Below are 25,209 nucleotides of genomic sequence, written 5' to 3'. Positions count from 1 at the left end.
AGCTGGCAGCTCCAGAGGAACAGGGCAGGCTGCCCGGGGTGTCCCTGCGGGGCCAGGACCCCAGGACAGGGCAGGACACGGGCACAGCCCCAGGGCAGGACAGGGACACGGCTCCAGAGCCCCCAGGACAGGAGACAGGCACAGCCCCGGGCACGGGAGGGGATGGAGCAGCTCGGGAGGGGATGGAGCAGCCCGGGAAAGGGATGGAGCAGCCCGGGAAAGGGATGGAGCAGCCCGGGAAAGGGATGGAGCAGCCCGGGAAAGGGATGGAGCAGCCCTGGATGGATAGAACAACCCGGGAGGGGATGGAGCAGCCCGGGAAAGGGATGGAGCAGCCCTGGAAGGGATGGAGCAGCCCGGGAAAGGGATGGAGCAGCCCGGGATGGATAGAACAGCCCGGGAGGGGGCCCAGCCTGGCTGCTGTGCACAGGAAACTCTTCCAGCTGCTCTAAGGAAGCAAAACCCCCCCAGAAGGCTCAGCTGGAGGCCACCAACACGTCCCCAAGGGCAATATCGTGTCCCCCCGTCAGTGGCAGCAGCAGAGGCTGGGATGGCCCAGCAGTGCCTTCCCCTGTGCCCAAACTGAGCGACATTCCCAAGGGAAGGGGTGTGGGGTACGTGGCACTACCTGAACACTGTCCCCCCTCCCTGGGGCTTGGCAGGAAACCCTGCTGGACAAAGCAAGAGCCACGGCCACTGGTTCTGCAAAATCCACTGATTCCACATTAAAAGAACTTTATTTTTGGAAGATTACTCTCATTTGTTTTCATTCTTTTGAAACCACATCATGTCAGTGGCACCAGGGTGGAACGGTACATCCTATGGAAACATGCCAGAGAGAGGCTGAATAAATAAAGCTACAAAGCCCAAGTTATGTACAAAGACCTCAGGCAAAGGTATTATGTTTACAAATCTATGTACAATAAAACAAATGTAAACAGTCAAATGCAGCAGAGGATGCACAGGAAGGAAGGACCATACAAACCCTAATGGCAAAGGGACAATCCCACCTCCACTGCTGGGCCAGTGGGGTTTTCTTCCTCAGCATCTGTAACTCAACCACCTGGGAGCTGCAGAGCCCCTGACCAACAACTGCTGAACCCTCAGCTCCAACCCTGGCTCCATTTGCTGGTTCAGAATAAAAATCCACTGACTCTGAGGCACATGGACAGAGAAACCACACAGATGTGTTGCTTGAAGGACCCACAAGGTTCAGCCGCCCCAAAGTGCCAGAGCAGCCCTCGGTGAGGCTGCGCAGCCCAGTCCTACAGCACAGGGGAGATGGGCAGGGGGTTCTGGGGGTTCCTAAAGCTCCCACGGGGGGGCTGTGTGTGGGGTGAGGGACGGGGGCCGAGTCCAGCAGGGAGCAGAGGGACAGCCCTGGGGACAGCTGAGGGCACAGCCCCTGCCCCAGCACTGCCACCTGCACGGGGCAGAGCCCAGGGAGAACAGCTCAGCCGTGCCAGGCCTGCCAAGGCATCTGGGGGCTGGGGTGGGCACAGAGCCTGGCTCTGTGTGTGTCCAGCTGTCCAGCAGGGATGGAGCTGCTCACCCAGCCCTGCTCTGAGTGCCCCGGGTGCAGCTGCCCCTGAGACAGCACCTGGGGCTGGCTCCCGAGTGCCAACGGCCCCAGGGCCACCGCTGGCCACCCCAGGGCACCTCCACAGGTCTGAGAGCAGCAGCTGCAGGGCCTGGCAGGACAGGGACAGGGACAGGGGAGCTGTCAGAGGAGCAGCCAAGGCTCTGTCAGACTGAGAGGAGAGGGAAAGCCAAGGGGCGAGGCTGGGCCTGTCCCCAGGCACAGCAGGACTCGGTGTCCCCAGCCTTGCCTGTCCCCAAACAGAGCAGGACTCGGTGTCCCAAGCACAGCAGGACTCAGTGTCCCCAAACTTGCCTGTCCCCAAGCACAGCAGGACTCACTCGGTGTCCCAAGCACAGCAGAGGGTGGCAGCTGGTGGGGCCGGGGCAGAGAACGTCCACTACAGCGACAGCAGAAAACAAACTGTATTGACAGGACATGGAGGGCCGTGGGCTCGGGGTCTCCTCTCAGGGTCATGTTCCAGTGGGAAGGGGGCGGAATCAGGAGCAGTTCTTCTCGAGCTGGGCTGAGAAAAGCATCCGAGTCCAAGCCCTGGGGGCTCATACACTCAGGGGGAGCATTCCCGGCGCCGAGGACGGGCGGGAGCCCCCCAGGCCGGGGGGCCCTTGGTCAAAGCCGTTCACTGCCCTGGGGACAAGAGACAGCCCGTTAGGGGAGCAGCCTGGCACTGAACTGACCTGCCCCTCCCTCCCTCCCCTGTTCTGGGAGCAGGGCAGGACAGGCCCCAGCTCGGTGCCATGGCCTGGCCGAGGTGACTGTGCCAGGAGGATGGGGGGCTGCAGAGCCTGAGCCTGCTGGGGGTCACCCAGGGGCTGTGCAGGGTCAGGGCTGGCCCAGCTGTCCCTGCCCTGGCACTCAGTGCCCTGTGCTGGAGCCATGGCACAGCCCCGTGTCCCCGTGCCAGGAGGTCACACTCACCCTCAGCAGTGGCACAGCCCAGCAGAGCTGCCTCTGTGTCCCCCCACTCCCCACTGGGCTGCAGGGGAGCTCCTGGTGCTGAGCCCCAGGATCCAGAGGCTCCCTTCCCCAGCGTCCTCTGGAGCAGTGCAGCACCTGCCCTCCCCGGGGGTGGCACAGCAGCCCCAGCAGCTTTGCCACTGTGCTCTGACACCTGTCCTGGGAGGAGCTGCAGGCCCCAGCAGCCAGGAGCAGCACTCCTGCTGGAAATGTCCCTGCAGTGGCTCCTCAGGGGTGGTTCTGACTGCCTGTCCCTGCAGGGCCATGGACTTTGTGTCCATGGCCACCACTCTCTGCCCTAATTACTAATTTGGACTCATTAATCTGCATTTCAAGCTGTGTTTTGTACTTAGCACCTCATGCCCGAGACTCCCTCAGCTCTAAGTATCCAACAAATCCTCAGTGGCAGATTCTTCTGGGGCTGACCAGCCTGGCCTGAAGGGGAGATGGAGCTGGTAAAGCACAGCTGGACACCTGGACCTGCACAGGAGCTGCCACAGCTGGGCAGGGACAGTGACACGGAGCAGGGACACTGCTGTCCCTACCCACGCTGTCCCCTCCCTGCTCCCAGGCACCTTCCTTGCTTTCCTGCCAGCCACAGCCACTGCACATCAGCAGGTCAAGAACCACAAAATGCTGAAGGAAAATCCCAACCAGGGCAAACCTTCCACATGAACTCCATCCAAGAAGCTTCCCCTGCACCCTGCTGTGACCAGTTCCATCACAAACTGGAAAGTTCCATGCACTTACTGGAGTGTTAAACAGATGAAGAAAGCAAGCAGCACTCAGGCTCATGTCTGAACAGGTCACAGCAGCAGAGAGGCTTATTTCAAGTGAGGAGGAAGAGCAGCCTCAGGTTGGTCAGGGCCCATTAGTGTGGCACTACCAACTACCTCGTGCAGTTAGCAGAGCCCCAGAGCTGCCCCAAGCCCAGGTTACAGCACATGCAGCCAATCAGTGCAAATGAATTCATTTACCCATGACCAGGGTGGGGAATATCACCTTCTCACGCCTAGTGGAGAGAAAGGGAAAGTTTATGCACACAAAAATGACATTCCTGAGCACAGCCCTCGAGGCAGCAGCTGGGGCCAAGCACAGGGGCTCAGCCAAGGCTCAGCCAAGCTGTCCTGTGTGAGCTCTGCGCAGTGGGCACAGCACACACCCCTGCAGCTGAGCCACCACAGCCCCCCCTCCCAGGGAAACCTCTCACGGGGGTGGGTCAGGGGCTGGAGAAAACCCAGCTCTCCCAGCCCGGAGTTCAGGTCAGGGCTGTGGGTAACGGTGCAGACACCTCTGACTGCTGTGAGCACTGCTCACCTGAAACTTCAGCTGCTGCCATTAAAACAAAGCCAAGGGATTCACAAGAAAGCCAAGAACAAACAGCAGCTGTGAGGACCCTGGCAGCCAGGGCTGCAGGGAGGGAACAAGGCTGGCAGTGCCAGGGCCCTGCAGAGCCCAGAGCAGCTCTGTTTCCTGGACAAAACTGGACTGGCATTAACAACCAATTAACAATAATTACAACAGCAAGGTACAAGTATCCACCCTGAGACCATCCCCAGGTGCTGTTCTGCCATTCCCTGGCACCTGGACAGAACCTGCCTGTTCCTGAAGGGACAAATCTGCAGGAAACTGATCTTACACCTGCCACTGCTGAGGTTTTAACCAGCAGACAAACCCTGCCTCCCCCAGCTCTGCAGCCAAGCTCTGCTGCAAGCCCTGCTGTGCTCCAGGCCTCCCCTAAAGCAGGGGCTTGACAAGAGCTGGAGACACCTCAAACATTTCAGTGAAATGGAGGGAGGAGGAAAACAAACGGAGCTGTGATGGTGTGGCTGAGCTACCTCTGCCCAACCCAGCACAGCTGGGACAGGGCTGCAAACTGGGGCAGGGCTGCACTCACAGCTGGGGCAGGGTCACACCTGGATCAGGGCACACTTGCACCTGTAAGGGTTATTCTCACACCTGGGTCAGGGTTATTCTCACACCTGGATCAGAGCTATTCTCACACCTGGATCAGGGTTATTCTCACACCTGGATCAGAGCTATTCTCACACCTGGATCAGGGTTACACCTGGGTCAGGGTTACACCTGGGTCAGGGTTACACACACCTGGAACAGGGTTATTCTCACACCTGGGTCAGGGTTACACACACCTGGAACAGGGTTATTCTCACACCTGGGTCAGGGTTACTCTCACACCTGGGTCAGGGTTACTCTCACACCTGGATCATCAGGGTTATTCTCCCACCTGGGTCAGGGTTACTCCCACACCCGGGCCAGGGCTGCTCCCCCAGTCCAGCTGCCAGGCCAAGCCAGGCTTTGCAGAGCAGCCCTGGGGCACAGCACGGGCACTGCCAGCCCCCCTGGCACAGAGGGGCTGAGGGGACAGCCTGGGGGCAGCACACGGGCTGCAGGGACAGGGACAGCACAGTGGGGCCCTGCAGCGTCCCTGGCACCTTGCAGACCAGCACATGAACCACTTCCAGCCCGTTCCTGTCCACTGCCACCCCAGCCCTGTGCAGCCCCTCCTGCCAGGCTTCCTCAGCCCCCCAGCCCAGCCTGCCCCCCCTCCAGGCAGCCAGCCCGGATCAGGAGTGTGATGACAATCTGCATGATTAAAAGTGACCCCACCCCGGAGAGCAATCAGCTTATTGTCACACCACAGCTCAATATAGCCACAGAGCTGCCCTAATCCCTCCCCAGCACTGCCCTGCTCCCTGGAACTGCAGGAGCTCGGCTGGGGGAGGCACACCCCAGCCCTGCAGCACACACAGCCCACAGGCTGATCTGCACGTGGCCCCAAGGCTCTGAATCCTTCCTTCCCAAAAGCAGCAGTCACCAGGGGCAGGTTTTAAGGTGCAGCTTGTCCCCCACACAGCCCCACGGAGGATGGATGTGGGAGCTCAGCTGGCTGCTCTGGCACTTCCAGCCTGGAACCAGCTGGTTTCATTCCCTGAAATAAATGCAGGGTTGAGGAAGGGCTGATAGCAGCCCTGAATTGCACTGAGGGAGCATGGAGGCTGTTTGCCTCAGCACCACTGAGAACTCTGTGCTTTCCACCTTGTACACCCACAGGGCCCTGTGCTGTGAGGAACCCGAAATCTCTCCTGCAGAAGCTCTGCCAGCATCCCAGAGGGAGCTCTGAGCACGGCAGACACAGGATCCTGGCTCCCAGGACAGCAATCCCTGCCTCCCAGCTGGCTCAGAGCAGGGAGGAGCCACAATCCCAGCAGCGATGGTTCATCCCTCTGGTTCATCCTCCCCTCCGGAGGGCTGTGAGCACCAGGACTCCCTCCCTGCTCCCGGGGAACATCCCTGCCTGCCCTCCTCTGCACTCCCCAGAGCACACCCAGCTTGGGCACCCCTCCTGTGCCCCTGAGATGCCCCAGAGGGCTCACTCCTCACTGCCTGGGGTTGGCACAGCCACCAGGAGATGGGGCAGGAGTGGCACTGCCACCGCACGCTGCTTCTCTCTGCTGCCCCAAACCCCTGCAGCCAGCCCTTGCTCCGTTTGTCCCACAGGAGGGCTGTGGGGGCTCAGGGGCAGAGCTGCAGGGCCCTGCTGGGCACAGCTGTGCCAGACTCACCCCTTGTCAAAGAAGGACGTGTGCCCGGGGTACTTTGTGGCGCTGCCCAGCGCGGCGCTGCTGACGTTCCCTGAAATGTAGGATTTCCGTGATGCCTGGTCCTTTGCAAAATTCCTGCAAGCAGCCAGCTTGGATTCTAAGGCCTGTGAAAGGGGAGGAGAGAACAGGGTTAAAAAACCATGAAGAGGAAGGATTTTGCTGCTCCTGAGCCCGAGACTGCCACGATCAGGACTGCAGTGTGATCACCCTTGGCAAGAAAACGGGAACAAAGCTGTCATTTCCTCCTCACCCCACCACAAAGGAAACACACAGATGCTGATGCAGACTGCCAGACATTACTCAGCTCCACGAGGGCTCAGATTCTAGAACAGATGAACTCTGAAATAATTACCCAAGATCAGGAAGCCAAATGCCAGCAGAAGTTACCCAAACTTCTTGCTGAGCTGATCAGAGCACTGAGAGCCTAAAGCAGAATCCTAAGCCTTGAGAGGAACTGTGCATGTGGAAAGTTGGTTTTTTTCACCAGGACAATGCTTCCTGGAATTTATTTCTTAATCTTGGCTTGCAAAATAAAGTCAATTTCTAAAGTTTCACTGCCACCCTTCCAAACAGGCCTGGTGAGGTTTTTTTTTCCCCCATGTAAAGTGAAGGAAGGAAAAGTAACATCCTGATTCTGTCCTTTAGTCCAGAGCATCACCTGCCTTTTCTGCCCCCATCAGAGGCTGAATATCCACCTTATCCTGAATATCCACGGGGTGTAACAGGCAGCCCTCACTCATTACAGCCCCCTGTGCATGGGGGCATTCTGAAATTCATCTCCCCAGTGTGGGGTTTGGTCCTTTCTGCACAGAATATTCCATGAAGAGGGCACTGACATGCTGCCACAGGTGAGCCTAGGAACCCCTGGAGGTTTATTTAGGGGTCATGGACCATGCAGGCAGTGTGGGTGCCACAGGCTGTCCCCTGGCCACAGGCAGTGTGACCTGAGCCCTGCCTCACTGCAGGCAGCAAAGCAGAGGGAAATCCTCCTGCAGAGACAGGAGTGTACATGGGGCATAGGGCACAGCCAAACCCAGGGCTGCTGAGCAGCCTCTGACTGCTCCCAGAGCAGGGCATGAGCTCAGGGCAGGCTGGGAGGGCTGCTTGCTTATCTGGCATTTCCTGTGCTGGCAGAGCAACCACACGGGATTGGCACTAAGCTCCCCAAATCCCCTGCAGGCTCTTCCTCACAATGATCCCCTTTGAAACGTGTCACTGCTGACCCCAGCTGTCCTGCTGCCCTTTCCAAGCAGGGCTGAGCCCAAAGGGCAGCAGCCAGGCACTTCTCATGTCCAGGCCTGCTGGAACAACGTCTGCAGGGCAGCTCCTGGCAGGCTCAGCGTGGCTGCACAGGCTGGCACAGGGCAGAGCCAGCCCCAGCTGCCCCGAGCTCCACTCACACTCAACTCCACGGCTCACAGAAGCTCCTGGCAGCTCAAAACTCATTTCTTCTTCCAAGGGAGAGCCTGGGTCCTGACCAGCACTGCAGCAGATGTTCAGAGCAGCTCTCTCTGCTGACAGTGTAATCCCTTTAAAGGCTCATGCATTTCACTTCCCCAGCAGCCACAGATGGGAGCATTTGGCTTTCTCCTCATTTATTTTCTCACTTTCTTACCAAAGGCTTCCAGGCTGGCTTTTCTTTCAGTGTCTGTGGCAGATCCCAGCGGGAGAGGAGCTGTCCCAGCCTGGCAGGGTGACCCCAGCTCCTGCTCAGCCAGGGCCTGAGCTCCAGCCCTGCAGCCCAGGCAGAGGAAGCTGCAGGCCCAGGTAAGGTGAGAAAAAGTTGGCAGTGTCTAGCCCAGCACTTGAAAAATTTTTATTCCAAATATGAATTTTGTCACCCCAAACTGGACTCAGAACCACAGGATCAGGCTTTAAAAATCAGAATAATTTAAAAAAACGAAGCATTATCAAGTACCAAGCAGCGAGTGGATGATTTGGCAGGGCAGAATGCAGAGCAGAGCCCAGGCTGTGCTGTGCTGGAGCACAGGGCCAGGAGCCCAGCAGAGGCAGACTCAGAGCACTCACCCCCACTTTGCGTAGCAGATCTCCCACGATGTTGAGTGCAGATATTCGAGCTGAAGGAGTGAGTGGGCTGGTACCAAACCCATTTGGTATAGCTGCAAACACAGACACCTCTCATTACCTCACTCCTCCACAGCTCAGGCTTTTCCAAAATTTAAATAAATCAGCTTCTAGATGAAAAAAAACCCCAAACATATCTAGAATCCTGCTGCAGACATTTCACACAATTACCCACAGTAGCTGCAGGATCTCCAGGCAGGGAGGATGATAAAGTTTAATTCCTGCCCACTGCCCTGGCTGCATCCCCCCCCAGGCAGAGTTCATGCCCTCTCCATCTGCAAGGCTGCTGACTGCAATCCATGCCAGCAGGCAGAGCTCCCCTGCAATCCCCCTCCTGCTCTGAAACACCCACTGCCAGTCCCTGTGAGTGCCCAGAAGGGAAGAGGGGCTGGACTGAGACCCCACTGCCCCACAGGGACAGGACCCCTGAGGAGTCAGGTGGTGACAGACCCCACGTTCCTGACCGTGCTCACCCACCAGTGCTGCTGCACATTGGAGCAGTTATCAGTCCCCTGCATTCCCAAATATCTTCAGGGCCCAGGGCAGAGTGCAAACCCCTGCCTGCCCCCAAGGGCAGTGCCCAAGCTTCACTGCTCTGCCATGCTCTCACTGCTGAAATGCCCCTGCTGCTGCCCTGGATGCAAGCACCCACCTGGAGTGTGGGAGACCCACACCCCACCCACCTCTGGCTCCTTAGGGAGCACAACCAGACCCCAATCCTATGGGGGGTACCTTTTGGGGAAGGAAAACTATTTTCTGATCCTTTTCCAACGGGTGTAGCTGGCAAGGAAAGAGAAGCCTGGACAGCTGAATCCATCTTCTCACAGTCCAGCGTGGGGGAGCTGGGTGCTGATTTCCTGGTCACCTCCTGCTGCCTCTCCCTCACAGCCAGCTCCTGCCGCAGGTCTGAGGGTTGAGAGCAGGAAAAAACCCCACAAAATCCCCTGTTAGTGATTGATTCTCTCACAAACACTGTCTCTGCTCATTTGGGAGGGGCAGCAGCAGACACTTCCCACCAATCCTGGGTTAGTGCCTCCTCCAGCAGTGGGGGCAGCCCTCAGAGCAGCCCCATCCCATTATCCAATTATCCCACCCCATTATCCCATCCCAGAGCAAACAGCCCTGCCTGCCCCACACAGCTCCCTGTCCCTGGGATGGGGGCAGCTGATCTCCCTCAGGATTTCTCCCCATTTGCAGTGTGAGCTCCACGTTAGCAGAACTGCAGCTGGGCACAAAGAGCTGCTGCTGCTGCTGCTCAAACACAGCACTGGCCTGCTCCTGTGCTTCCCATTCCCCACGTTCTCCTCCCAGTTAACAACCACACGAGCCAAAGGCAGGCCAAGGCTTGCACCCTGACAAGAACAGGGCAGGCTGGAGGGCACTCCACAGGACTGGGCCTTGGAAAAGCCTGGCTTTATTCCCACTGCTCCCCAGACTGCAGCTTATCCCTTCCCTTTCCACAGCTTTTTGCTACAAAAACACCCAGCACAGCCCAGCAATGGACCTCTCAAACCCTCAGAAAGATGCAAACAAACATTACAGGTGAGTTGTTCCTTTTTGGGCAGAGCAGCTTCACTTTCAAAGACCTCCTATTCCTTGCCTCAATCTGGTACAAAAGCAAAATTGACTGCACATCACAGCTTTTCAGCTGTAACAAATGTTTAGAGCTGATTTTAGGTAAAACAGCAGAGCTGAAGTGACAATCTGTCTGGGCTCCCAGAAGAGGATCTGAGGCTGCTCAGTCAGAAACGTCAGATTGGAGTTGGACAGTACCAGTTCTTTTAGAGGCTCCTGCCTGCTGCCAGGGGGAATAACTCACAAATGCTAAAAATGTCCAAATGACTCATCTAAGAAACAAGATATCTGTTTTGCTGATTGTTCCAGTGTTCTGGAAAACAGTCCCCTGGATTTTGCTGCTTTTCCCAGTTTTATTGCCCTAATCTCACATTACAATACATATACTTCCTCAGAAAATTTCTTCATATTTATTTCAAAGTCCCTGTGCTTCCAATAAAGCTCTCAATTTCTGGGGCACAGACTTGCTTCAAAAAGGTTCATAAAGGAGAAAAACAACAAAAAATCCCAGCCTGCTGTCAGGTGTGTTCTTACACTGAGCTCCTTACATGAGGAAATATTTTAGAAAGCTTCATTTAGGGAACAAAGCTGCACATCACCAGTCTCTAAAGCCATTACTGGCTGGCACAGGCTGGGAGCAGATCACCTCCACTGTTACAGAAATCAGTTTCCAGCACACTAAAATGCTTCCCCAGCATGCTCAGTGTGATTCCACTGGGGAATGCCCAGCTCCTGATCTCATCCCAGAACACCATCCCAAACACCTCCCACAGGTCTAAACACAGCTTTACCAGAACATATTAAATAATATACTTAAGGCAATTTGCAAGGGGCTTAGAAGGAACACAGGAGATTTCTTTTAAGAGTTGCTGGATAATTTTTCCTGTATTTCCCTGTCATTCCCTGTGCTTTCCCTTCCTATAAACCCACAGGAAGAGGAACTTGTGAAGCAACTTCCTCAATTCTCTTATATCTGTGGAACAGAGTATTTTTGTGTTAAAAATCCTGAATCCATCAGTTATTAATTCTGCTCTAAATGAGGAAGTTTTTCTTTCTGGCTACACTGGACACACAAAGAACACACTGTTAGTAAGACCTAAAGCATGCAGTTCAAGTCTCATCATGTGAGGCTTTCCAGAAACATGAGCTGGGCTTGCTGCACATCTCTTTTAGCAAACCAACCCTGCACCAGGAGCCAGAACCAACCAGACCAGCCATACCTCTTGCTTCATCCTTTAATCTCTGTACAGAGACCAGCAATGACTCCTTGTCATCCAGTTCACTTTCTAAAAATGCATTTCTCTCAATAGCTTGGTTCAGCCTTTGTTCAAAGTCTTCCAATGAAACTATTGTTGCCCTAGAAACAAAATCCAGAATATTAGGTTCTTCAGCTCAGCCAGCATAAAAGCTTATTCAAAAGCATAACAGAAGGAAAATGTTAGCAGGGCTGTGTACAAGGTAAGCATCTGAAAGCCATGGAAATGCTTCTTAGAAAGGAGTCATCAAAGAAACAGGAGAGAAAGATGAGAAGAACACAACAGCACCTGGCTCTCAGAGATGTCCCAAGGATGTGGCAAAGAGCCAGCCCAGAGCTCCTTTTTCCCCAGCCCTGCTCCCAAGCTGAGCATTGATCTCAGCTGGGGCCTGGCTCCAGGCTCTGCAAGGTGGGCAGCACCTTGGGACATGACCCAACACCCAATTCCTCCCCAAACCAGAGTAAAAGTTAGCCACGAGCTTAAGAGCCTTGTGCAAACAGGGCTCAGCTCTCAGACCTTTTTTCCAGATGGCCAGAGGCTCATTCCTGCTCTCCCTGAATCAGTGGCAGGATTCCCACTCAGCAGAAGGGAAGCATGGCCTCCTCCCAGCCGGGGTGCTCCCTGCTCACTGCAGCCCTTGGGAAGGGCAGGGCTGCTCCCTGCAGCTGCTCTGCAGGGCACCACGACACTCCTCTGGCCTGTGACTGAACAGCACTGTGGAAAGCAGGAGACTCTGACTTCAAAGGGGCTCTGAGGTGTCAGCCACTTGGCTGGGGACACCACGGGCCAGCAGTGGCCTGGCTGGCCCTGGGCTTGCTCCTCACAGCAGCACAAACCACACTGCCCCTCCTGCTGCACCAGGAACCAGCTGCTGACGAGGGGCAACTGCACTGCCCAAGCAATCCAAAGCCCTGGGGGTGCTTGGGGTTTTTCTGATATTTTCCCTTTAAGGAACAGTGAAGCTGAGTAGCAAAGGAAAGATCTTTGTGGTGCAGTGTGGAAGGGAAGAGGAGGTTTGCAGCCTTCACCTCTTGGCACGTTCCAGGTCATCGTTGGCCTGCTCCAGCTCCCTCACATACTTGTGCAGCTGATCTTTGATGGCTCTTGTCTGGCTCAGGTCATCCTCCAACAACGACACCTGCTTGTAACTCTGGGCATACTGGTGCTCCAGTTTCTCCTGAAACAAAGGACAGGGAGATAAACATCAGCTGCTGGCACTGGCCAAGCCAAGAGCACGAAAAGGGGACAAGAAGTGTCACCCTGTGTGCAGCATGCTGGTTTGGGACTGCTGGTAATTGAGAGCAGGAACTGGAGAGGGAGCAGGCTGTGAGCCTCAGAGCTGGCCACAGCACAGAGGCAGCCACCATCTCCCCTGGCACAGCTGCCTCTCAGGGATGCAGCCCTCATCTGCTGCCCTCAGCTCCGGAGGGCAGGGAGAAACCCAGCTGCAAAGCCTGCCCTCCGTGCTCCTGCCCTGACAGCAGCCACCCCGAGAGCAGAAACTCTCACTGGCAAACATGGGCCACTGAAATCTGCCACAAAACCTCCGGGCCCACAGAGTCATCCCCAACAGACTGAGGAACCCACTGCCAAAAACCCTCTGAGGGGCTGTGGAGAAAGCACTGAGCTCATGAAACACATCCTGACCCTGCAGGTACAGCTGGGACTGGAGACACAAAGCAAGCCCATAACCCTCCTGCCACTGAGTGAATTTCTGATCTCTGGCTTCACTAAATAAGCCAAGACTGCCCAAGATGATGCTTGTTCAAGATGTCAAGAGAGGCAAGCACTTGTTAGCACAGGGGGATCAGCTGAGAGCCACCCTGTGCACGTGCAGCTCCTCCAGCAATTCCTGCTCCACAGCCACAGCTGGGAATGGACGTGGAGGCTCCCTGAGAGATGGGCACAAATCATCAATTTCTGCTTTCTTTGGGGTCTCATGAATCCAGGGAGACCCTGAGGGCAACAAGACTGCTTTGCAAAGAAAGGTGGCAAGGCAGGGGCCTGCCAAAAGCCCTTGTGCTGTGCCCTGTTGCCATGCTGATGTTGTGGGACAAATAAAGCTCCTCCTTGGCACAGCCTGGGGAATCCAAAGCAGCACAAACTCCAGGACCAACTTTCATGACGTGAACAAGAAAAATTCTGCCAGAAATGTCCCTGGCCTTATTTGGGGTACATGCCACGCTTCAGTGTGGATCTTAACCAGACAACTCCTTTTTTATTTGGATATTCAGTGCCCAAGAGCAGCCCAGATGATCCAAGAAGAGATCCAAGACATAGCTGAAAAGAAAAGCAACTCTACCACAGAAAAAAACCTACCTTTAATGTTTCCACTTCATATTTCAGTCTTTGGTTATCTGCTTGCAAATCTCTGTTCCTCTGCTCAGCCTGCACTAGCTGTGCCTCCAACTCAGCTTCTAATTCCCTGCTTCCCTCCTGGAATTCAGCCAGCTCTTCACGAGCCTCCTGGAAGCTGCAAGGAGAGGATTGCATCAGTGGGAAAGCCAAGTTAAAACAAAACCTGCAGCTCTCCTAAAAGAAAAAGCTGAAAACCAGGGGTTTTAAAGCACTTAAGTGTCATCCATAGACCTCTGAGGGGAAAAAGAAAAATGGGAAAATAGAGAAATTGCATTAAGCTAAGCGATTGAAGGAAATTAATTCTCTTACATCAAACCCAGCAGCCACCTTGAATGCCTGTGTGGAATCAAAGCTATTTACAGGATTCAAGGGAGCCTGAGGAGCACTTTGTGCTCCATTAGCTTTCACTGCTGGCAGACTTGATGGAACACACAATGAATTAAGCAAACATTTAACCAGATTTTGGTCAGCAGCTGAAGAGAGAACAACACTTTCTGCATCTCTGCACTAGCTGGGAAATTCAAGTTTGTAAAAATCATGCAGAGTCAGGAAGGCAGGACATGCCTACCTCATACCACTGTCAGTTATTAAATACCAGAAGTAGCCACCCCACATACTTTGCTTATTACATTTGCATCTTTACCACACGTAATAGCTGAGCCCTGAGCAAGCAGCAGAGCAAACCACCGAGGCTTTGGGCAACAACACATCCAGTGGTGCCTCAGATGGAATTTCTGACACGCAGGAACAGCTTCGGGTTCTCCACAAGGACAGGCCCCTCCACATTCCCAACACCTCCCTCCCAAAAACCCCAAAGCAAACAAAAAAAGCCACCAGGACCTTGGGCTCTTGGGGCTTGAGAGGGATTTAACTCCAAAACCAGCTCAGCCCACCCCCAATCCCCCCACATGCACAGCATGGCTCCAGACAGCAGCTGCAGCTTCTCTGGGTGCCAAAGCCCTGTGTGCCCTAAGAGATGCAAACCACGGGTACAGGCAGGACCAGGAGCTGTGGAACACTTGAACAAAGTGCAGCAGACACCAAATCAGGCACTTCTCATACCAGTAACTCCACTCCAAGAAGCTGGAGGGAACAGGAATGATACAAGGCAGGCCCAAAGGCGCCTTCTGATGATAAAACATCAAGATACCACTCAAGGCAGCACTTTAATTACACAAAGGTGCACATGATCATAAAAAGGCTCTGCTCTTGCTCAAACATGCTCAAAACATAGCCTGCAGTGCTTGGCATGCTGACACTGGGCAAGAAACACTCAGCTCCCACAGAGATGGAAATTTTAAAGCTGGAAATCCTTTCCAGAGAATTCTCTTCTCACAGGTTTTCTCTAAAGTATCTAATAACCATCTTGGTGTGGCTTTGCAGAGGAGCAGATTAAACAGCCATCATTAAGATCCAAATCCTGGTCATTAAGAACCACATTCAGCTTGCAAATCCACAATACCTTTGCTTGTACTTCAAGGAAAGCTCTTTCCAATAGGCAGTTTCCTCCTTTGGACTCGAAAAAGTAGGGATTTCTTCACTGTCCATGATCAACACGACCTGCAGGACACAAGCACAGGGAAACACTCAGCACAAACCTGGGCAGACCACCCCAAACCTCTGCTCAGTCCTGCCTTTTCAGGCACCAGGACTTGGCACCCAGGATGCCAGGAGTGCCTCCAGGGCTCACCCAGCACGCCGACCTGCCCCAGGATTTTACCCAGCCTCTGCACGGGCTTGTGGAGCAGCCTGAAGGGAGAGCAGAAGCTCTGGTTGTATTTTGTAGCTGCCACAAAACTCCAGCGGTGCCACAAGCCCTCTCAGGCCCACAGCTGGTCACACACTCAGGTTTGCAGCTGTCAGTGTCCACTTTACCTCATGAAGTGTTTTGAAGAGATTTTGCCTCCTGCCACCACACAGTGACTGCACCACAGCTGCTGTCAGAGCTGCAAAGGTGAGATGGACACTGCAAGTGAGAGAACCACAACCAGCTCTGTGTGCACTCAAAACTCAGCTTATTCCTCCTGCAGCAAGCCCTGGCTAATTCCCACCGTGCAGGTAACAGGAATTATCCAGGCAGCCCTGCTGCCTCGGGCAGCCAGGAGGAAGAGCAGCCTCTCCCAGAAATGACGTGGTCACGTCACAGAGGAGGGTTCCCAGCCCGGAGGTGTTCAGAGAAGTTTCCCACACCAAGGCACTGCAGATCCCATCTCCATGAGGATCCTGCTTTCTTGGACCTCCCCAGGCTGTCGGCCAGCACCAGAAACACAACCCAACACACCTTTGGTATGATTTTTATGGTTTTATATGACCTAGGGGACACAAGGCATTAGGGGCCTCAGCACAGGCCAGGTCCAAGGGGTGATGAAGGAGATAAAATGCAGAGCAGGACCAGGAGAATGCTCAGACCAGGAGATGCACCATTGCTGAGCCCTCCCCAGGCAATCCCACAGCTCTTCAAGGCTTTTTATTTTTATTTTTCCTCAAAAAGCCAAGCCTCAAATTCCGTCCTTACCACCCCAAAAAAGAAGGGGATGAACCCAGGCTCCAAGCAGAGGCTGTGAACAACGCCTGCACCATTGATCAGAAGAGCTGACCTACAAGCCCTGGCTCTAACAGCCATCAGCTCCCAGCCAACTCTGTCCCTTCAGGCTAAAACTGTCACGCTAATGTGTTCTGTGTCTCAGTGACCCACATTCCTGACACCTCAAAGTGGGCCAGAACAATCCCATGCTTTCGTCAGAGGGCAGCCAGGCCAAGCACAGCCAGGCAGAACTGGCACACCGGCTCTCCAGCTGAGCCTGCAGCTGCCACAGGCCAAGAGCAAACCGATCCAGAGAGAGCCAAGCACCTCAAAAGCACCTCCAATCTCTGTGTTTATTTAACTGCAGCTTTGCTGCAGGAGCAAACATGCCATGGCTCAGGAGAACGATGGCGTTTCCTCTCCTGCACTGAGAAAATGAGAAGTACCTGTGGAGCCGCTCCCATCACAAATTTCAGGCAGGGTTTTCTTTGGGAATACTTGCATCAGCGTTACCAAGGCAGCTCAGTCACTCCACAGGGACAAATCCCAAGCCCTGTGGATGTGGAGCTCAGTATTCCTGCCCCACGTGCTGCAGTTCCACAGAGCAGACACCTGACACAGCTCAGCTGTGCCCAGCACCTCCTGGACTGTGATTCCCACTGCCAGGACAGGGCTCTGCTGGTGCTGTCCCCAGCACTTGTCAGGCACTGATCCAACCCTGCCACAAATCCCTGACCAGCTCTAAACCAGCACGCTAGAGAGGCTCAGGGCAGCAGGGAGCACATCCACCCCAGAATAAACCAGATAAAGCACAACCCAGGCTCAGCTCCACAGCTCAGGAGCAGCTGGGCTCAAAAGGTGAGCAGCCAAGCGGGCTGTCAGTAAAATTCAGGATGTGGCTAGAAAAAAGCGTGTACAGGGAAGTGTCTTACATCATTTCCTAGAAGTAGCTGAGATAAGGCACAAGACTCCTTCCTGTCTGCTCACACGGGGCACACCCTTGGAAATCAACATCTGAGGGATCCCTGCAAGCACAGCAGCCTGTGCAGGACAGGAAGGGCTGCCTGGGGCTCCCAAGGACAGGAGCTGTGTTTGCCCCCACTCCTTGTCCAGCACCTTTTCCTTCCACACACTGGAGGGAGGAGATTCAGCCCAGTGCTGGTCCAGGAATTCTGGGCAGGAGTTCTTCCTTCCCAACCCACCCAGATCCTCCCCAGCTCTCTCATCCTGCTTGGTGAGGGGGTGCAAGGCCATGCTTGCCCCTGCTCCATGTGTCCCACCATCCCTAAAGGCATCAGCAGGGATTTGGGATCTGCTGACAGTCCTGCACAAAGCCCTGCTGCAGCTCCAGCACCCACATCCTGCTTTTTGTCACTTGGATTCCCACGAGGGGCAGGACACCAGAGCACACAGCCACCCTGCAAACAGTGCCAAAATCTCAACCTGGGAGCGGGGAGATGCTGCCACTTCCAGACCTGCTCCCAGCACACACGTGGCCATGGGAAAATCCCTCACTCTGCCAAGCTCTGCCTGTTCCCCCAGAATGATGCACAGAAACAGGGACTGTGCAAGCTGAGAGCCAGTCCCAGGAGTTATCAGAGCACAGGCAGACAACCCCACACAGCTCGTGTGTGGGAGCGCGGATGCCCACGGAATACCAAGAGTTTAACAAACCCTGCTCTGCCTCAGCCTGCTGCCTGTTGTCCTGGCCCCAGGAATTCTGTCAGGAGCTGGGAACCAGCACGGCCAGTCCTTCCTATTCAGGGCTTCTTTGCATACGTGGCACTTGCAGAATCCAGCCTTTGACAAACAACACTGAGCCTTTCAGGGAGCAGACAAGACAATGCAGCAGCGTCTTCCAGGGAAAATGAGAGCAGGCTTAGGCTGCTGCCCACTCAGATTCATTCCAACACAGCTTAGCATTCACACAGTGCCCTGGGAAAACACAGCTCCGTGGGCACAGCTCCAGCTCCAAAGCTGCTCCCAGACAAGAACTACCTTCAAAACACCGGGGCTCCTTTCAAGCCCCCCCGACAAAGTCAGCAGCTCTCCACTGTGAAAGGAAAGAACTTCTCCACGCTGCAATGACTCTAAAAAACAAACTGTGGAGGTTAAGAACTTGTCTAAATCCAGGGGGGTTTGTACAGGACAGATCTGTTTTCCCACCTCAAAAGCATCCTTAAAACGACAGGAGCAGTATCCTGCAGACATCACGAGAGCCAGAGGCTCAGAATGCACCAGAAACAACCAAAGTAACATCCAGACAGGATTTTTCAAGTAATTTGAGCAACTTGCATTCAAGGCCAACCCCAAACCTCTCTGGAGCCATCCTCCAGCTAAGCCATGAAAGCACACCACAGCCTGAAGTGTAAGACAGTACCTTAAACAAGCTCCCCAGGCTCTCCATGTGACGGGAGACTGCAGCAAAGCTCGGGGTGAAATCCAAGACCAAAACACAGCCTGAAATCCAACACGGCTCCCAGCTGGGAGCCACCCCTTCCCTCCGTGGGGAATCCACTCCTCCCTGCTCTCCAAGTCACTCAGCCCCTCACACGTCATGGCAGGGATGACTCTGAGCACTGCAATTCACCCCAGATGTACCTGCAGCATCTCAAGTGGCCGCAGAAAGAATTCCTCCTCGTTTTAATCGCCTCTCACTTCCCCATTTAAAACCAGCCCATAAATACTGCCATATAAAGAGAAAGATTATTATTTGATCTTCATGAACAGGTTTTCTGCACATTTTTCTGCTTTCTTCCTCGCAACCCCATTTGCCCAAGATTTTCAGACACCAAACATGAAAAATCAAGCAGAAGCAAAGCAAGGCCACTCAAACAGGACCAACCACAGGGCTGACCTCCCCCAGCCACGCTCGGCTGATCCCCCCTCCCTCCAAGGCACCACAAATGCCCACCGACCTTTGGAATTAACAGGCAAACAGCTCAAACAGGACTTGATCAAGAAGCTCTGCCAAGCTCACATGTGGCCTTCAGCTCTCAAGATAACAGCCCACTGTGGCTATCACCAAATGCCCAAGTGCCTGCTGGCTGCCAGTCCGCCTTCCCGGAGGCAATGACGCCGTCACCAACGCTGGCACCTTCCAGAGCTGCCACGCACAGCAGGAAGGACTGACTGTCCACTGCCAGCTCTTCTTCCTCTTCCCCCTTTTTGCTGATTCACGGGCAGAAAAGCAGAAGAAATCTTGTTTCCATCATTCTTCACCTTCTCAGGCCACGAGGACCAACAGGTAACCTCCAGCTGCTGAAGCTCTTGATTTTTTCCTCGCAAACCCAACCAAGACTCACGGCAAGGTAACCCCAGCACTTCAGCCAGAACTCAGAGCAAACGTGCACTGTCTCATTGGAAGATGGAAAACAAACAAGCAGAAGCCCCAGATCAGATTTCACCTATCAATTTGGGCTTGTTCTGCCCGTGCTGGAACGGGAGCCGGCGCATTTCCATCCGCGCTTGGATGTGTGCCTGCATCCATCGCTGGGATGAAACTGAACCTCTGGGAAGTGAACCTTCTCCTGCAGTTCTATTTTTGAACTGAATGTTCTCGAGTGAACCACAACAAACGCCTCCTTCTCTCCTACAACAGCAGCACGGGAGCTTTCAGGAAGAGGAGAAAGTCACCGAGCACAGCGTCAGCACAACGCTCCTCGCTCTGCTGCAATAATAAATCCTGCACTTCCAATTTGGGCAGCACGGGAGGCAGGAGATAACCAATCCTACCTGCAGAACTTGGTGCCAAATTCAGGAAAGCCTTTAAGATAAACCAAACACCACACAGCAAAGCCTTGTTATCTCAACAGCCTCGTTAATCAAATAGAACATGTCTGCTCTACACCACATGGCCAAGACTCATCTGTCTGGTGAATATTTGATATCCAGTCACAGGAAAACCCTTGAAGAGTGAGCCAGCACTTGGTTAGAAGCCTTGAAACCAGAAGAAAGGCACTGATGCAAAAAGTCTCTTCTCAGAAATCAACCTACGACCACCAGAAGTATCAGAATTTTCTATTTAAAAACATTTATTGCTTTCACAAACATGGGAAGTTTCAGACATTTGACCTCTGCTCCTTCCCAAGTAACCTCACTAAAAAAGGAGAGGCTGGTGCTCCTGCTGCAGGTTCAGTACCTGCAGAGGTGAAGGAAAGGCTCCTGGGCATGTCCCAGAACACCCTGGCCTGAGCACGGGGACAATTTCCTCCCAGCTCTGCACCCAGGAACTCCAGAGGGATGAATCCACACAGACAGGAGCAAACAGCAAACTGACAAGGAGATTCAGCCTGTGGGAAGGATTTGCTTGTCCCTGCCCCAGTCTCTGCTCCCTCCTGGGCAAGCTGGTGAGGTGTGGTGGGCAGCAGGAGCTCTGATCCTCACCCACACCAGGCTGGGAGGACCTGCACCCCTATGGAGATCACCCAGCCACCTCCACCTTCTCCAGACCCCTCTGGAGATCACCCAGCCACCTCCACCTTCTCCAGACCCCTCTGGAGATCACCCAGCCACCTCCACCTTCTCCAGACCCCTCTGGAGATCACCCAGCCACCTCCACCTTCCCCAGCCTCTGCTGCTGTCAGGTTAAGCCTCGAGGAACACCAGGGCACCCCAGGCAGCAGCAATGGCTTACCTGGGAGGTTGTGGCACACAGCCTGCACCAGGGACAGCTCCGTGTCCCCTGGGCCTCCCTGCCACCCCAGCAATCCAAACCACCCCAGTGGCACCTCCTGGGTGGTGGCCAGAGGGTGACATGCTTCTGGACACCACACAGTGACCAAGGAATTCCAGGGGAAAAGCACTCGGCAGGGTTTCTGCCAAAAGGACTGAATTCTGTTGATTTTACAGCTCTGAAGTTCTACCAGTGCTGGGAGGGTAAAATGGATTTGAAAAATGCCCCCTAAAATGGATCCCAGACCAGCCCCCAGCAGAGAGGGGCTCTGAACAGAATATGAACAGAAAATCAAACAGAATATTAAAAGTAACCCCCCAAAGTCCGTGTTGATCAGCAGAAAGGACCAGCAAAACCTTCCGCTGAGCTGAGGGGACAGAAGAGCCCTGGAGGGACAAGAGCACATCATGAGAAATCTGCTCTGATGGGTCTGGTTTGCCCGGGCTCAGGGCAGCACAGCAGTGAGGCAGCTTGTGAACACTCCCCAGTTTATCTTGACTGGGTTTGCGGTGCCACAAACATCAAGGGCTGCAAAAATACCATTTCCTTCCTGCAGTCTGCCTTTCCTGGCACCTCAGAAAACCAATGTAATGGACTGAGGGCATAAAGTGTGCTTTGTTGCTGCAGTTCTTGGCAGTCTGCTGCCAGCAGTGTCTCCAGAGACAAGATTCCTTGTGACACCAAGGTCACAGCCATCATCAGTCCTGTGCTTTCTCTCCACTTTCTTGTTTTCCTTTCTCTTCTCTGTCCTTCTCCACCCAATGAGGAACTATCTTACGTATCTGCAAACTCTAAAGAGTCAGAGAAAAAAGGGAGGGTTTTCGCCTGAAGAGGAAGGAAGGTGACTCAAACACTGACTCAAACACTGCCTCTGAACTCTTCCTTCACTTCTGGGACTCCCAGTGACAAGTTTAATTAAATTATTGAATCTTCCCACCAGGGCTCTGCCTCCATATATACAACAATACAGAAATGCACAGCCAGGAATCAGGCCAGGGATGTCCTCCAGGGCAGACCTAGCACTGTTTATCCCAGACCCACACTCCTCACCCACCTCTGCCACATCCTGTGCAGTCTCAGTTCACTGGCACCATGAACCAGCCTGAGTGTGCAGCCGCGCTGCAAACACATCAAACTGACATTTAAAGAAACAAATGTAGAAGCACAGAATCATTCAGGCTGGAAAAGACCTGAGATCACCAAGTCAGCCTGTGACTAAGCACTGCCTTGTCAAGCAGAGCACTGAGTGCCACATCCAGGAGCTCCCTGAACACCTCCAGGGATGGATGGGGACCCCACCACTGTGGTTGTGTTCGAGGGTCCCAGGGTGAGGGAAGAGATGAGAATCTTGACTCCATGTTTCAGAAGGCTGATATATTATATTATATTATATTATATTATATTATATTATATTATATTATATTATATTATATTATATTGCTATACTAAAATAATAGAGAGAAAAACCCATCAGAAAGCTAAAAAGAAAATAATAGGAATGATAACAAAACCTCGTGATTCTCAGAGTGCACACAGCTGGATCTTTGATTGGTTATTAAATAGAAATAACTCACATGGACCAATCCCAGGTGCACCTGTTGGTAAACACTGTCCAGAGCACACTGCACAGCCATCAGATAGTTCTTGTTTACATTCCTTTTCTGAGGCTTCTCAGCTAGAATAGGAGAAAAATCCTAGCAAAGGATTTTTCATAAAATATCATAGCTACACACCACCTTCCTGGGCAGCCCCTTCCAAATTATCTAAAATCTTCCCAGTCTCTTTTCTGCCTCGGGACAGCTTCTTCCTCTTACAGTTGCTCATATCTAACAAAACACTGACCTTGGAAAGGCCACCAGGAACAATTCCACTCAGCAGGAACAAATCTTTCCTCAACAAGGAATTGTTTCTTGGGGGGGTTAGAAAAAAATGTAAAGGAAGTAAGAAATTTCTGAAGTATCCAGGGAACTCTTTGACAGCATTTTTCTTTTCAGTATTTAACCACCTCCCAGGCAACAAATGGCACAGGCACCCAAAGCCCTGCACTCGTGAGCGAGTCAAGGCAGGGGGAAGAGAGAAGCCCTGAGTCACTGCCAGTGCAGAGCAGGCTGTGGGTGGGAGAGCTCAGCTCTGCTCCTGGGAAGGACAGGGATGTGCCAGGGGGAGAGCAGGGCTGTGCTCCTGGGAGGGACAGGGATGGGGATGTGCCAGGGGGGGAGCAGGGCTCTGCTCCTGGGAGGGACAGGGATGTGCCAGGGGGAGAGCAGGGCTGTGCTCCTGGGAGGGACAGGGATGGGGATGTGGGAGAGCAGGGCTGTGCTCCTGGGAGGGACAGGGATGTGCCAGGGGGAGAACAGGGCTGTGCTCCTGGGAGGGACAGGGATGGGGATGTGGGAGAGCAGGGCTGTGCTCCTGGGAGGGACAGGGATGTGCCAGGGGGAGAGCAGGGCTGTGCTCCTGGGAGGGACAGGGATGTGCCGGGGGAGAGCTCAGCTCTGCTCCTGGGAAGGACAGGGATGGGAATGTGCCGGTGGGAGAGCAGGGCTCTGTTCCCTAGGAAGGACAGGGATGTGCCGGTGGGAGAGCACAGCTCAGCTCTCAGTGAAGGGCAGAGATGTGTCGGTGGGAGAAGCAGAGCCCTGCTCCCCCCGGGAAGGACAGGGGTGTGCCGGCGGGGGCAGGGCTCTGTTCCCAGTGAAGGACAGAGATGTACCGGTGGGAGAGCAGGGCTCTGTTCCCCGGGAAGGACAGGGGTGTGCCGGCGGGGGCACGGGGCAGGCCGGCGATGTCGCTGCTCTCCTCGCAGCGCATCCTCCCAGCACGCCTGCTGCAATTCGGGTGACGCTCATCACCCGCGAGGGCACGCTCACACACAGCCCACGGGGCTCCCAGGGAGGGCAGCACCCCGGAGAGGAACCCTCGCGGAGTGACGGACGGAACGACGGACGGAACGACGGACGGAACGACGGACGGAACGACGGACACACGCCCAGCGGGGAGCGCAGAATGACGGGCCAGGACCCGAGCCCAGCCGGGCACCGAGCACCCCAGCGGTGACGACTCCACCGCCTCCTCCCTGCCCCGCAGCATCCAAGCACCGATTCCGCCAGGAATTTCTTCCTGAAAAGACGCCGGGCACATGACGCTGCCCCGGGCGTACGATCGATCGGGGGTTTTACGACAACAGAGGCAAACCACGCGTCCGGCTCGCTGCCAGAGACAAGCAAACGCCCCCGCCGGGGGCAGAGCGCGGCAGGGCCCGGGCAGCCCGAGCCCGGTGCGGCCGGGCCGGCGCCGCTCCCGCCGGGGGCACCGGCCAGGGCGGCGGCCGAGCGGGGCCGCGCCGTGACTGACACCGCCCGCGGCCAATGGCAGGCGGCGGCGCCGCGCCCGCAGCCAATGGCGCGGCTCGGGGGGCGGGCCCTGCCCCGTTGTCAATTTCCAGCCAATCGCGGCGCGGAGCGCGGCCCGCAGCGCCCCCGGCCCCGCCGCCGCCCGCCCCGCGCCCCCCGCCCGCCGCGCCGGGCCCGGCCCGCTGGGGCCGGCCGGGAGCCCCGGGCCGGCCCGGCCCCGCCGCTCACCGCAGCGCATCCCCTGCCACAGCCGCCGCCGCGCGCGCCCGCCGGGGCCGCCTCATCCGGGGACTGGGGGGCGAGGCCGGCGCGTGATGCAAGAGCCGGCGGGGCGGGGGCGCTGTCGTCACGGGAGGGGCGGGGCCGGGGTGGCGGGGGCGGGGCCGGGGTGGCGGGGGCGGGGCCGCTCCCCGGTGCCGCTTCCTCGGTGTCTGTCCCCGGTGCCTGTCCCGGTGCCGCCCGCCTGTGCCTGTCCCCAGTGTCGCTCCCCGGTGTCTGTCCCGGTGCCGCCCCCCGGTGTCAATCCCCGGTGCCGCTCCCCGGTGCCGCTTCCGGTGTCTGTCCCCAGTGCCGCTCCCACTGTCAATCGCTGGTGTCGCTCCCCGGTGCTTGTCCCTGATGCCACTCCCCGCTGCCGGTCCCCGGTGTCTCTCCTCGGTGTCTGTCCCCGGTGTCGCCGCGGGTTCGCGTCCCGTTCGCCCCCAGCCCCCATCCCGCACGGAAAGGGGATCCCCCCGTTCGCCCCCAGCCCCCCGGCAGTGCCCGGGGTGTGGTGGTCCCGCTCCCCCTCCGTTTGGGCCTTCGGGAGCTGCTCCCTGCCCGCCCTCCGCCGCTCTGTCCCGGTGACCCCGGCAGGGGCTCACCCAGGCACGGACACGGACACGGACACGGACACCATCCCTGCCTCGGGACTCGGGACATCCATCCCTCGGGGATCAGGACATCCATCCCTCGGGGTTAGGACATCCATCCCTCGGGGTTAGGACATCCATCCCTCGGGACTCGGGACATCCATCCCTTGGGATGAGGACATCCATCTATCCCTCGGGGTTCAGGACATCCATCCCTCGGGGATGAGGACATCCATCCATCCCTCGGGGATCAGGACATCCATCCCTCGGGGATGAGGACATCCCTCCCTCCTTCCGGGCGAGCCCTGGAGCAGGGGCAGCTCCTCCTCCTTCCTCCGCCTCCTGCAGCCGC

At 55.5% G+C, this 25,209-nt stretch overlaps 1 protein-coding gene across 4 annotated transcripts; it reads right to left on the bottom strand.

Annotated features, from left to right (window-relative positions):
* Positions 1 to 700: 700 nt before the first annotated feature.
* NDEL1 (nudE neurodevelopment protein 1 like 1) lies at positions 701 to 24,383 on the bottom strand. Of its 4 annotated transcripts, none has more exons than XM_064395308.1 (9): positions 24,235 to 24,383; positions 14,917 to 15,014; positions 13,416 to 13,569; positions 12,125 to 12,273; positions 11,061 to 11,197; positions 8,998 to 9,171; positions 8,209 to 8,300; positions 6,142 to 6,284; positions 701 to 2,227 (listed from the first exon to the last, which is right to left on the bottom strand). In XM_064395308.1, the coding sequence occupies exons 2-9, from the start codon at positions 15,000 to 15,002 to the stop codon at positions 2,140 to 2,142; spliced, it is 1,023 nt and encodes a 340-aa protein (XP_064251378.1). In that variant the 5' UTR covers positions 15,003 to 15,014; positions 24,235 to 24,383; the 3' UTR covers positions 701 to 2,139. The 4 variants fall into 4 exon arrangements, with proteins under 4 accessions (XP_064251378.1, XP_064251379.1, XP_064251377.1 ...); XM_064395309.1 differs by lacking the exon at positions 24,235 to 24,383 and adding an exon at positions 18,897 to 19,524; XM_064395307.1 differs by lacking the exon at positions 24,235 to 24,383 and adding an exon at positions 18,359 to 18,770.
* Positions 24,384 to 25,209: the final 826 nt, after the last annotated feature.

Source organism: Passer domesticus, chromosome 20 (genome assembly GCF_036417665.1).
Source record: "Passer domesticus isolate bPasDom1 chromosome 20, bPasDom1.hap1, whole genome shotgun sequence".
NCBI classification, from domain to species: Eukaryota; Metazoa; Chordata; class Aves; order Passeriformes; family Passeridae; genus Passer; species Passer domesticus.
The sequence above is the reverse complement of the archived record's forward strand: the minus strand, read 5'-3'. Positions and strand labels throughout refer to the sequence as shown.

What these genes read in the sequence shown, in the direction of transcription:
- NDEL1 (XM_064395307.1), bottom strand. Translation starts at nt 18,385, where the DNA reads ATGGAGAGCCTGGGGAGCTTGTTTAAG. An exon ending in ATGAAGTGGAAACATTAAAG is followed by an intron (nt 12,274 to 13,415) that starts GTAGGTTTTTTT and finishes CCTTTGTTTCAG; the next exon opens with GAGAAACTGGAGCACCAGTA. An exon ending in GACCTGGAACGTGCCAAGAG is followed by an intron (nt 11,198 to 12,124) that starts GTGAAGGCTGCA and finishes TTTTGTTTCTAG; the next exon opens with GGCAACAATAGTTTCATTGG.